We start from the raw sequence: 13147 nt of genomic DNA, 5'->3' as shown, positions 1-13147 counted from the left end.
AAGCTCTAGGTGGAAATGAAGTTACAAGTAGTATTTATCTTTATTTTTTTGTGATTGGAAGCACTGCCAGGTCATTGGGTTTCTCGTGTTGGACTAAAAGAAGAGTTGCTGGAGGAAGCACCAAGTACAGCTCTTGAAAGAACATGAAAGTACCTCTCTTTGGAAAAGCATCAAAAAGAGGTCTTTAGAAGTCGCCAATATATTGCTGGTCTTATGATTCTTACGATATCTTGTACTACCACTCAGTATGGCCATGGAAAATATGTATGGTCACTGTGAAGCCTCTAGAAGTAGTCATATGGTTCAATAGATACCATAATATACCTGTTCAGAAGCAAATGGTGTGGCTTTGAAAATGCACTTTCCAGCGTTTCTTTTTGGATAATAGACCACCCAAGCAGTTCTAGTGGGGTCTGGTTGCATCTGGTTGGATCTATTTGGTATAACATCAGTTAGAGGAAGCTGGAGAGGGTTAAGGAAGGTCAAGTAAGTTCAAGGAGCCAAGCGCGGATAGTTTCTTTGTTTATTTATGTCAAAGCGTTTATTTGTCTTCAAGTTTACGATCAGAAGAAACCTTGTGGGGACATTTATCTCACTTTCCACTCCCAGTTGAAGTATTCGATAAGTATCCTAATTGGTTCCAGGAAGTGGTAAGTCTTACAGCTTTTAAAATACTTTTGAAGGAAGTATGAAACCTTTGAAGAGAAATGCTTATGAGAAGGTGTTGGTGATTGGTTGTCTGGTGGCTCATGTGTTCCATTAAAGGCAGTTAGTCTCCCAGATCCGAAGATTCATAGTACTTTTAGCTTCTTAGTTTCTTCAACTCTCTGTGTTTTTAGTTCTTGGTTTCTGGTTTCTTGTTTAGTTTCTTAGCTTCTTAGTTTCGTAGCTCGTGATATCCGCTCCATTCTATGAGTTGATCAGTTCTTCTCTTCTAGCAACCCAATTGCTCCTAAGTACAGTTTTATCCTTCTTTTTCAAGCATCACTAAATCACTTCTTGTCCTTTCCAACCACTTCCCATCCCTTCTTCGTCATCTTCCACCTCTCCACTGAAAACCACCACCACCAGTTTTCTTCAATCTGCCACTCCTCTTCCAAATCACATCAAACCCAATATTGCCAAAAACTACAATCCACAATCCACGACCATTTCTTCCCTTCCTTAGCAGCCTTCTAAGCAGCCTTCCTAAATTCTCTCTTATCTGCCCTCTTTCTCCTTATTCCCTTCCACTGCCCTCGAAAGAGCTGCACTAATACCCTGGAGCTGTCTCTCTTCAGTCGATATACTCTTGTTTCCACTCCAAAGACATCTTAGACTTCCTTAATAACCTCTGTGACGGCTTCAACAGAAACAACTTCCTTCTGAAGCCTTACCAGCAAAAGACCTTGTCCACTGGACCTACCCAGCAAACCCTTAACTGGATTCTCCAAAGTAAGCATTTCATATATTTCACCAAAAATGAACCTTCATGACAAGGGTAGCCACACTTCAAAGAAAACGGTCACTGTGTGGCCTCTAGCTGTTCAGAGCATCTAAAGACATTCACGAAAGATGCACCTTTCTGGCTATTTCTGCCTGCTGACGTCCAAAAACGCCCAAAAAAACACCCCACCCGACCAAACTGCCTCCCCCAAATCCACCAAACCCTTCAAAATCTTCAATTTCCCAGCCGTTCTCCTCCTACCTCTTCTTCCCTCTTTCCCTCCATCTACCCCAGATTTCGCGATGCCTGGAAAACCCATTTTTCACTTTCCCCCAACTCCCTCTTTTTCCCCAATGAACATCTTCCAGCGCTGGATGAATCTCCCCGTGAAAGCTCGGTACTATATCGCCGGGTCCACCTTTGTGTTTGCGCTTTTGGGCGATTACGTGACGACCAGGGTGAACGAGGAAGTGGTGGCCAAAAGGAGGGTTGAGGATGAAATTACCAGGCCAAACAGCTGAGCCAGCGAAGCCTGGCGAAGGTGGATGGCTGGTAATTTGGAAAGAATTCGGGAAGGGTTCGAATTGAGAGGATTCTTTGGAAACTGGATGCTCTGATTGGCTGGTTGGGTGGAGGTGGAGAGATGGACGAGAGATGGAGCCAGTGGGGGCCAGACAGCAACTGGCAACGCAGGGGAAGGCCTGGAAAGGATGGAGAACTGGCGATGAATTGCCCTTGGGAGTTTACCTTTGGGGAGTCTTTGGTTCCTGGAGGATATGATTGGACGGTTGGCTCTTTGGGTGGAAAGAGCACTTTCGGTTCCTGAGAGGGCGCCAGTGAAGCTGGAAAGCTGGAATTTTGGGAGCCAAATGAGGCTGAGGTGCCTAATCGAGCGGCAAAAAACTGGGCTTTGAAACGACCCTGGCTTGGTCGTTTTCGGTGGTTTTTGGTGATTTTGGGTGGTTTTGAAGTGAAAAAGACCCGTGCACCAGCTTACCCCAGGTCAATCAACCCTCCGTCAAAACCACCAAAAAGGGTTGGTTTGGGGTGTTTTAGGGGTTCATTCGTTTCCTTGAGGTGTCCTAAAGACGCTCGTGTTTTCCGTTTTTCGAAAGCTTTGCTGGTTCTCGAGATATCTCAGGATATGGTTTCTCATACTTAAGGGCCAACACCAACCAGAAAAGACGATTTCAAGCGTACGGAACGATCTTTGGGATATGGAAAGCGTGGAATTTATGATTTTGGTGGCCTTTCCAAGCTGTAGCTCGAGATTGGCTGCTCTAGCGATGCAATTTCACCTTCCATGGCCCCAACCATTGCCATAAAAAGACCATAATATTCCAAGCACTTACAACTGCTTACAAAACACCAATTGATAAAGAAACAATGCATTTTTTTGGTTTCTAAGGTTTCTTCGGTTCCTGGACTTTTGGGAAATCTTTTAGTCTTCCTAGGTTTCTTAGTTCCTTGGTTTATTCAGTCCTTTTGGCTTTACTAAACTTTACTAATCTTACTGTAACTTCTTCAAATTCTCATTATTTCCAAGTGGGTCTTTATTTCCCAATCTTTTGGCTACTGCCGTTTTCTGTTTTTGTATGTTTTACGTGGAACAAGTGAACCTAAAGATGTCTTTGCAGCTGAATCTTCAGATTGTGAAAGACAAAGAACAAGAACAACGAACTTCTTTTCATTTGCAGCTTTTCAGAATACCAAAGAGATCTCAAGAACGGCGGGCGTTTGTAAAGCTTTCACATGAAGTCTATAAGTTGTATTTGGAAAGAAAGACATAAAGAGAGCAGAAAGTGAAGTCTTGAAGAACAGAAGCAGGAGATGGTCTGAAAAGAAGACCAAAACTGTTCCAAAAGCAAAGGAAGCCAAAAGAGGCAGTTATTCTTTGAAGGTGGGTTTTGGAAGTCTCAGAGGTTCAAATTGTTCACTTGCTTTTACAAGACGCTTCTATGCTTTTACAATACATAGTTTAACAAGGTTCCAAATGTTCTACAAGGCTATTTCGAGTCTATAGGGTTTCAGGAAGTTTTCAACGGTTCAATGTGTTTCATTGGTTGAAATGGCTTAACAGTTCAATTGCCTTCATTCGTTTAGAAGCTTAAATGGCTTTATTTGGTTCTAGACCTTCGATTCATGGAAAGTAGACAATGCTGAACCACCAGACCAGGGAAGGGCAACCCATAGAAACCTTTCTACCTTCAAAACGACCCGTAAAGTTAGTCTAGGTTGAAAAAACAGTCCATTGACGTCGCCTTTATACCCCGTTTCAGATCGTGTTTCAGATCACCCACCCACTGTTTCATGATATATCCAACATCTACACGTTTCTTCTTGGCATATTAATTAATCTATAGATAAAACGAGGGTCTTCATGCGGCCCCACGGTTAATTAGTGATAATTGGGAGTGTTGGAAAGGGCTGGGAGGTGGAAAGGAGGTTTCAGGTGGAAGTGGAAGTTTGGAGAACTGGAGAACTGGAAACTTGAATAAATCGACTTCCTGTTGTTCAGGCTGGAGCCGTCACAACATGGAAACTTCAAAGCTTCAGAACGCCAGTCGGCCGGAGGCCTCCAGGCTTCCACATTGTTGCTCAGGCCTTACGGCCCTCACAACGCTGAAAAGTAGCGGCCTTACAAAAGCTGCTTCTCCCTATACTCCTTCCTAATCGAAGAAATAAACTCCAAAAACTTGGCCGGATTCGAATCAATGCCCCTGGAGTACACAAACCTCGAAGCCAAACGAGTAGCAAACAACGCCTTCAAGTAAGACTCAGGCACTCTCTCCAAAATAGCAGGCATGCCAATCTCCTTAAGCAACAAAGGAGGAAGCGAGTCAACCAAAACGGCGTTTCTAAACTCCACATCGTCGTTCCACAATTCCTGGGAGTTGGCCAATTCATCTCCAAGCTTGTTGATAGCCTGAGAGAGCTTATCAGACAATTCGGTGATTGGCTGGCCAGATTCACCGTTCAACTTCCACAAAGCCTCAAACTCCATCTGGGCGTTATCCACAATCTTGCGCTGGACTTCCTTGACGTAGGCTTCGTAGAATTCTGGCTTGACTCCAGAACCGTCAATGCACATATTCTCCAAGAATCCCTTATCGTCAAAGGAAAGAGCAGCAAGAACCTCCAAAGACGACGAAGTGACACCGCCCTTGTTGGTGGAAGCGTCCTTGAAAATGACACAGCCGGCGTTTTCCAAAATAAGCTTGGCTGACTGGGTAATGAAAAGGTTGGCGCCTTCCACAAAGTAAGGAATAACGCTCTTGCCAGTCTTTTGGTCAATCAATGCCTTGACGTTATCGGTGTCAATGGCAGCTGGACGGCCTCCACAAGGCACAAACAAGTCGACGCCGGAAGTGCCATAGATTTCCTGGATTTTCACGTGGAACGTGTTTCTAAACGTGATTCCAGAGTCAACCACAGTTCCATCTGGAAGCTGGACATCGTTTTCGTCCACCAGAACAATGAACCCGGTCTTGGAAAGCTTGGAACGGTCGTAGTGCTCAATCATCTTTCTCTCAGAAGCCAAACGCAAGAGTTCCTGCTTATCCAACCCGTTAGGGTCAGCAATGACACCAGAACCGTCCACAATACCCACGTACTTCTCGTCTCTGGAAAGCTTAATCTCGTTGGAGCCCAAGTCACCGTCTGGACCGCCAGTCTGGACCTTTCTGATGGTGGCATTGTCGATATCAAGCTTTTCGTAGATCTTGTTGACGTACGATCTGACGGAAAGCGACGTCATACCGTATTCATCATGGGGAATGCCTCCAATCTGCTGAGACTTGCCGGTAAAGAAGGATTTCCACCATGGAGCACCTCTGGAACGAGCGTGGAGAGCAGCCCAGTCCACATACGGAGCAGTACCTTCGTCAGGACCGCAAAAGAGAATCTCTGGCTTGTTGTAGAGATCCACAAACGGCTCCTTGGCGCCTGGAATGTGCTGTTTGAGCAAAAGGTCAATCATAGCGTCAATGTACTTCTCAAACGACGCCTTGGGCGTGTCCTGGGCCAAACCAGGGTCGAGCAAAATGACTCCCTTGGACCCGCCTTCAGGGATATCCTTGTTTTTCTTCTGCTGGGTGGCAGCCAAGTTGTAGTTCTCGTCAAACAAGTTACGAACGTTGACATGGTACGCATCAACAGATCTCGACCTCACCACACGAATACCACCTCTGGAGATATCTCTAAATCTAATGTGGAAGCCTCTAAAGTCGGACCCGACAATGAAAAACATGCCGTATGGCGTTTCTGGGTACTCAGACTGCGGCAAGAACGAAGGGTCCAATCTGAAGGAAATGGCAACCTTGGTGGACGTGTAGAAGTTGGTCTTGAGGATCAGCTGGTTGAACATAAAGAGAGCACGCAAAACCACAGCGTGGTGCTCGTTCTGGCCACATTCTCTGCTCAACAAGTGGTTGAATTCTTCTTCGGTGCCCACTGGAGTGATCTGGGAAAGACGCTGGTACGATAACGTCTTTTCCATCGACAGTCTGATGTAGTGGACGTCGGCAAACTGGCGGTACAATTTCCGGATGATCTCTTTTCTGGTGGAAAACACTTCCTTGATGTAATCTTGAGTGTATGTTTCAGATCTCAAACGCTTCTTCAAGGAGTTCAACACTTCAGCGTGTTGTATCAGTTTCAGCGGGTCAAGCAACTGCAGCAACTTGGTGTATTCTGGCCCCAAACGGTTCAAAAAGTGGGTAACAAAGATAACACCACACTGGGAGTAGATAGCCTCCTGTAAAGACAAATCGTTCTTGATGAACAAGTCGTGGAAGTAGTTGTGGGGGATACAGTACAACAACGAAGCCTCCTTGATCACCTGGTAAATCAGAAGATCAATAGGCGTCTTCTTGTTGCCAGCCACAGTCGCCTTGATGTACATGGAGATGATGGTCACGCCGTTGGAGAACTGTTCCACGTACTTTCTGGTGGTGGAGAGTTTATAGTAGTCAGCGAGGTCCAGCAAGGCCGAATTGTACGAAGGGGAGGTCTTCTGGCGGTAGCCAATCACGACTCTGTACTCTTCAGACTCTTCAATGGGGAAGTGCTGGATGACGGGGCCAGTGGACGAAACAACCTTCTTGATGACATCCTGGTAGAGGGTTTTGGTGCGTTCGGAAGCGATTTTCCAGAACGTTTCGTCGCTGATTTTTTCGATATCCGTTTCGTTCGGGTCAGCCGTTTCAGAAGCATACTTGGTTTTATACACAAAGTGACACTTCACCTGCTGTTTAGCGAAAATCTCCGCCAGCTCAGCATTGGCAGCATACTTTTCAGCCACACCAGCCAAAATCGGGTCCAGCGAGTAATTGAGTGGCGCCAGAAAGTACTCCAACCGGTACGCGTCGCTGCCGTAGCTCAGGTCAATGTACTTCTCGTCAATGACATCGTCAAACCGGCGCTTATCAAACCCAGCACCGTAGAACAGCGTGTCAAAGAACACAGAGTGGCCAGCGCCTTCCCGTTTATACCGAATCAAGGGCTGTTCGCTGACCTTGATGTCAGAGGCAAAAGCTTGCACTTTACACGAATAAAGCGAATGGATATGGGAAGCAATGCCCTTTGGGGTTTCCTTGGCAAAGTAGACATCGTCAATGCCCAAGCAGTTGTAGAACCACTTTGCTTCAGATTCGATAAGGGATTCTGGGATGAAACCGGTCAGGTCCAAGATATCGAGGACTTGGTCGAACTGGTCTTGTTTGCCAGAGAAGGGGGTGTCGATGTAGTCGTTTTTGAAGGAGGCGACGGAGGCGCCGGAGGCGGAGCCGACGGAGGCGGCGTCCTCTGATTTGCCGTTGAGGGCGAGTCTGGAGATGTCGACGGACATGGTTTGAAATTTGTGAGGAAATGAGGATTTTAGGGGAAAATGGTGGGTATTTATAGTGGTTGGAGCACCCCACAATTCGGGGATGTCGAGTTCCGAGAGGAACGAGACATCCGGGGGGCGGGGGCAGGGTCGGGGGTACTACCGAGGGTGGGGCCGGGGGGTACTGCCCTCGACCGCCCTCGACAGGTCACTGTCGAGGGTCAAACGCACTGCTCGGGGTACCAATCTGGGCCGGACGTGCAAAGCGGACGTCAATGTCCGATCCCCGATGGCCCCGGAAGTAGACTTCCGGGCCCGTTCCAGTCCCATTTTGGTCTCTATTCCGAGGGCACAACCTCCAACACCACTACAAATGGACCCTTTTGCAACGTGGAACGGACTTTTGGTGCGCGCGGCAAAACAACCAGCAACCGCAGCAAACGTTGGTAAATTAGCCTTGGGGTTTTTTTCTACCCCCGGAATTCGCGAATTTTCCACCCCCGGAAGTCCCCCTTTTCCCGCTAACCAGAACCCACAATTTGAGTTTGTGCCACATCTGGAAATCCCGCTAACAGAATTGTGGCAGTTTCTTGCCCCTCCAGGACCGCTAAAGTGGGCCAACGTTGGAATTAGCGGGAATTCCAAATGCCTTAGTATTAGAAAAATTGGAAAGAGTTCTTTGGAAAGTCCGGGGAAACGGCACACCCTCGGAATTGGCAAAATAATGCCATGCCAACTTTTACTGCTCCACCCCCGGATCTCATAGGGCATCTCTCCCCGATCCCCGAAAACCTTCCATCTCCAACTCCCCTCGACCACCCTCGACCACCCTCGGTTACCCTCGGACTCCTCGACCACCCTCGACCACACTCAAACGGCATCCACAAGCGACGAGGATCCCCCAAAGGTCCCCCAAAAATGTCGTCTTCTCCCCCAAACCCACCCCAACTCCAAAACCACCGTCAATTGCCTCTAAATCCCTCCAAATCCCTCCAAAACCCTTCAATACCACCCTTCAAACCCCCCTCGACGCCGTTTCACTCGAAAAGTTTCGGCACTCTGGGCCCGCCAGCCGCACGAAACGCCTCAAGAAAAAGTGGCCCAAAACGGCCCCCAAACGGCGCCTGAAACGCCAAAAAGCAAAAAAAAAGTGCTTATTTTTAATTAAAAGGTAACCCAAAAATGACCTAAAATAAATGAAACGCCCTAATTTGGAAATTCAGGGGTCCACGTAATTTCCCCAGAAAAATGCCGTTTTTTTATGTGGAGAGAGTTTTTCACATTTTTCACGGCGCGAGATGTGGAAAGATGAAAGTTGGTCAGTTTTCGTCCAAATTTGGCCCAGAAAACGGCGATTTGAAGGGAATTAATGGGGGATCGTGAAGAGGGAAGAATTGGGGTTGAAATGGTGCAAAAAACATCAAAATTGGGTGAAAACTGGTGGAGTTGGTGGGCCTCAAAGAAAAGGCCCAGATCTGCCGCGAGCTGGCGCAACCTGGGGTAACCTGAGCGAATCGTGGGGTAACAGTGAAAGCGCCAGGATTTCGAGGAAATTGGGGGGTTTGGAGGTTATTTGAAGATAATTGATGAAGAGGAAGAGATTCTCGTTTTTTTGGCGTTTTTTGGACGTTTTTTGGTGGATTTTTCATGGAGTTTTGGTTTCCACTGTGGTGGCTGCAAAATCGCATATAAAACTCGTCCAAAAGGGTCAGAAACGGATGGAAATTTGGATGGTAATAGTTAATTGGAGTTCTTGGGTGGCTGGCATTTTGTGGGATTTCTTAGTTTTTTAATTTTGAGCGTTTTGGACGTTTTGGCTGTTTTGGATGTTTTGGATGTTTCCTTCGTTTTTCAGCTCTTCTGGGTTTCCAAATAACCTTTTATGTTTTCTTGGTCCCTTAATTTCATACTTATTCAATCCATTTCTTCTTCCCTTATTCAGTTTCTTCACTTCTCTGGAATTGTGTATTTCACTATCTCGAACATCAACTACTCAACAAACTCTCGCTTAAATTACCCTTCCACGCATAAACAGCAATTCACCAGTTTCCTCGAGGCCTTCTTCTACTTCCTGAATCCTTTTCTTCATCTTTTGCTGCTTCTTTCCAGCTTTTTCTGAATATCAACACTTCCTGAAACCTACTTCCACCAAATGTCCAAAATCTACAAACCACCAACCCCAAAACGTCCCAAAACAACGTCAAATCCTCGAAGACGTCCAATTCTACAATTCCAAGCGCCTCTTCTTCCCAAATTCTTCTTCTTTTTCTTCCTCCCCCTTCAATCCAGAAAACACCAATTACCTTCATTAAACTACCCAAAAACCTCCAAAAACCACTTCAAAACCACTCCAAAACAACCTTCCAGTCTTCTTCTCCACCCAAAGTTTCCCTAATCCAACATTCCTTTATCCCCAGACCTTCCAATTCCTCTTCTTCACTCACTTCTCTAAAGTACCTCTTAAACGTCTAAAGCATCCCCCAATCTCCCCCAAAAGTCCCCAAGTCTCCCCCAAACTCCCCCAAACTCCCCCAAACTTCCCCCAAATCTCCCCCTTCCCTCTCCCATTCACTTCCACCGTTTCTTGTCATTTTTAAACCCTTTCCAGTTGCGCCGCAGAACCAAGAATCCTCGAGGTCTTCCAATCCACTTAAAAACCACCTAAAACGGTCAATTTTTGGCCAATTTCCCCCGTTTTTTCACCAGTCCCAGCCAATTTAACCTCCCTAGAATTCTCTACAACATTTAATACCCCAAAAGCATCCCTTTCCATCTCCATTGACATCTCTTTCTCCTTCCTTCACTTTAACTTCTCACTGTCAATTTTGTACCATTTTCTTCCCCTCCTTTCCCCAGATTTTCCAAAACAGCCCCAAATTTTTCACCCCTTTTTTCCAAATCCCCCAAACCTCCATTTTTTTTTAAATCGCCTTAAAAAAGGGCCCCTCTTTTTGGATTCTTCACTTTTTTCGGCATTTTTCAGTTTTTTTTAGTGCCGTCTTTTTTGGCTGCGAAAAAATTGAAAAAAGACGGCACTTCCAAAAAAAACGGCACTTCAAAATCCAAAAAAAAAAAAAATCCTCTTCTTTTTTTCAAACGCCAATACAAAATTTGAAACAAGTCTCTTTCAATTTTTAAGTGTCTCTCAAATTTTAAAGAGAATTTCAAAAATCCCCCACGTTTTCTTTGAAAATTCGAAATTTCTTTGAAAATTCAACCGCAGTTTCTTCGTTCGGCGCCAAAAACGCAGAAAATGTGGGGCACTTTTTTGCAAAGTGGAAGCCGCATTTTTTGAAAAATCCACGGCGTTGATTTTTTTGAAGTTGACGTTTTTGAAGTTTTTGATGTTTTCAGGTTTTTTGAAGTTTTTCAGAGGTTTTTTGATTTTTCAGGATTTTCAGGATTTTCAGGTTTTTGGGTTTCGTAGTTTTTCACTTTTCACTTTTCCATGTCTTTGTGTGATTTTTCAGTTCTTGAAGTTTTCCATTTCTTGTAGTTTTTCAGTTTTTCCAGTTTTCCATAATTCTTAAATTTCCACCTTTTCAAAGTTTCCAGCATTCCTTACTTTTCTGACTTCTTACTTTTTCAGTTTTCCAGCTTTTCCAGCTTTTAGTATTTCTTCGCTTTCCAGTTTTCCAGCTTTTTTAGTTTCCTAGAGCTTTCCATTTAATAGAATCTAAGAAGCAGAGATCACTTGTCTAACTGTTTGACATCTTTTTAGTCACATTTCCTGCTTTGTCTTGACATCTCTACCATCTCACCACCTCTTAGGTTTTGTGTCTTTTCAGGGTCAAATCTTGACCTATTCTTCAATTAGTTTCTTCCTTGGATGTTCTTGTTAACCTTCTTTTAGTTCCCTTTGTCTTTCTTGTCCTCATACCTACTTACTTATCCCCTTCATTGCAGCCGCTGTCAATTGACTTTAAAACGTCTTCTACTTGATCTCTGTGTTCACTTATTGGACTGTTTTTGTCCTTCCAATCACCTCTGAGTCTTTAGAGATGATATCTTTCGTGACCCCCTTCCAAAGCCATGTTTCTTGAAATGTCTTTGTGGCCATTTAGTGGTGTTTGTTTGACGCTCCTCTAAGTTAACTTTTTCTACGTTTGTGCTTCTTCCTAAGGCGGTTTGTTCAAATGGTCAACTGCACTTAAAACCATCCAGACAGCATTTACTGAAAGTATCTACATACTTCTGTGTACCATCTTAGTGTTCATACTCCTATCTGAAGAGTACTCAGCTACTTCAGCTCTTAGATGGTTAAAGTTCCTCTGCAATTTCTATATTTGTATCTTTTATGACTCTTTCCATTTGCACTTTCTTTCCATAGACCAAACAATATCTTCTTCGCTGACCTCCTAATTGATTCTTGAGTAACTCTTATTGATATTTCATGGCAGTTTCATGTCAAGTTTCTGACTTCTTCAGTGCGCTTGGTTTCTGAATTCTTACATTCTTACATTCTTCTTTAACTTCAATATCTTCTTCATCTTGGATTTGTCTGTTTTAAGTCTTCTAGCTGGGCTCTTTGAAGTACCATCTTAGTGTCCTTCAATTCTTAGAGCCAAATTGAATATCTGCAGATTCCAAACTGGAGTCTCTTGGAGAACTACTCTTTTTGTTTCCTAGGTTCTTACTTTCTTAGTTCCCTTCTTTGTTACCATATATTGACTTACACTACTTCTTACTTTACGTCCTTTGCATTTTGTCTCTCTTCTACATTTCTCTTCATTCACCCCATCACCTTCCCCAAAAACCCCCCTCCAAACGCCTTTCCTCCTCCCTCTCCAGCCTTAAAACGCCTTTTTACCGCCCTTCCAACGCCTTCCAACGGCTTCTTCAACTCCCACTTTTCCTCCTCCTCCCTTCCCTTCCACCTTCCTTTTTCGTCAAATATCACCACTTTCCAAACCCCACCCACCTCCTTCCAACCTAAACTTTCCCTACTTTGGTACCTTCCAGATCATTCCACAACTTCCCCTGAAGCATAAATAGCTGGCTTTTTTCCCTCCTTGTCTTCTTTCCAACCACTTTTTCAAAAACATAAAAAACCCAAATCTCAATCCATAAAATGTCCAGATTCACTTTATCTTTTGGTAACATTGCTTCGCCAGCTACAGCTTTCAGGAGGGTCTTTGCTACCGCCCAACAAACGCATACCGCCTTTGTTCAATCAATTTATAGGAGAATCCACGAAGTGTCCAGTTCCCTAGGCTCTTTATTCAGAACAGGGTTCTTGTCCTTGGAAGGGTACAATGCCCAAGAAATGAGTTTCTCCAGGCCCCTGTTTCTCAGAAACACTCAAATGTTGACTTTGTTTAGGCGTTCTGCCCGGGAAGAGCCTCTTTTTGTTGAACCTCAAAGAATGGCTGTTTCAGAAGAACAGTTTGAGAAACAGATGGATGAGTTGGTGGAGAAATTGGGAAGGCTTTGTTTGGAGGAGCCGGAGGAGCCGAAGGCTTCGAGGGCTCCAAATGCTCAAAAAGAGCTTGACTCTTCAAAGTCCCTAGAAACTTCAAAGTCTATAAAGTCTTCTTCCTGGCAAACGGTCAAAAAAGGGCTGTCCAAGAGGAAACTGGAAAAACCGTCTTTAACCAACCCCACAGTCATTCCTGGTATGCTTCAGAATTTAAAGAAACTGCTGAAGAAACAAGGGAAAGTGAAGCTGGGAGAACCTATTTTCGATACCAGCAAGCACAAGAAGGTGAACATCTATGATTGTCTTGTGGAAGAAACGTAAAAGGAAGTGGAATTTATGGAAATGTAAGAAAATTAAAAAAGGAGTAGATTGGTAGTTGTAGTTGATGTAGAGTGTAATTTTGGTAATTTGGTGCTTGAAGAGGAAGGTGGAACGTTGATGCTTCGTTGTCATTCTTTGGGCTGTAGATTATGTT

At 44.6% G+C, this 13147-nt stretch overlaps 2 protein-coding genes across 2 annotated transcripts; one reads left to right on the top strand and one right to left on the bottom strand. All coding sequences in view use genetic code 12, as the record gives it.

Moving 5' to 3' along the window:
• Nucleotides 1-4064: 4064 nt before the first annotated feature.
• Nucleotides 4065-7274, bottom strand: GDH2 (glutamate dehydrogenase (NAD(+)); the record flags this gene model as incomplete). The annotated part of the gene is made up of 1 exon (XM_025488069.1): nucleotides 4065-7274. The coding sequence occupies one exon, from the start codon at nucleotides 7272-7274 to the stop codon at nucleotides 4065-4067; it is 3210 nt and encodes a 1069-aa protein (XP_025341877.1).
• Nucleotides 7275-12324: 5050 nt separating this feature from the next.
• On the top strand, nucleotides 12325-12993 carry CXQ85_004452 (uncharacterized protein; the record flags this gene model as incomplete). The annotated part of the gene is made up of 1 exon (XM_025488068.1): nucleotides 12325-12993. The coding sequence occupies one exon, from the start codon at nucleotides 12325-12327 to the stop codon at nucleotides 12991-12993; it is 669 nt and encodes a 222-aa protein (XP_025341876.1).
• Nucleotides 12994-13147: the final 154 nt, after the last annotated feature.

This window comes from Candidozyma haemuli (assembly GCF_002926055.2).
Source record: "Candidozyma haemuli strain B11899 chromosome Unknown G_2014730914, whole genome shotgun sequence".
In the NCBI taxonomy this organism is placed as follows: domain Eukaryota; kingdom Fungi; phylum Ascomycota; class Pichiomycetes; order Serinales; family Metschnikowiaceae; genus Candidozyma; species Candidozyma haemuli.
Note: the sequence above shows the minus strand (reverse complement) of the source record. Positions and strands in the feature narration are given on the sequence as shown.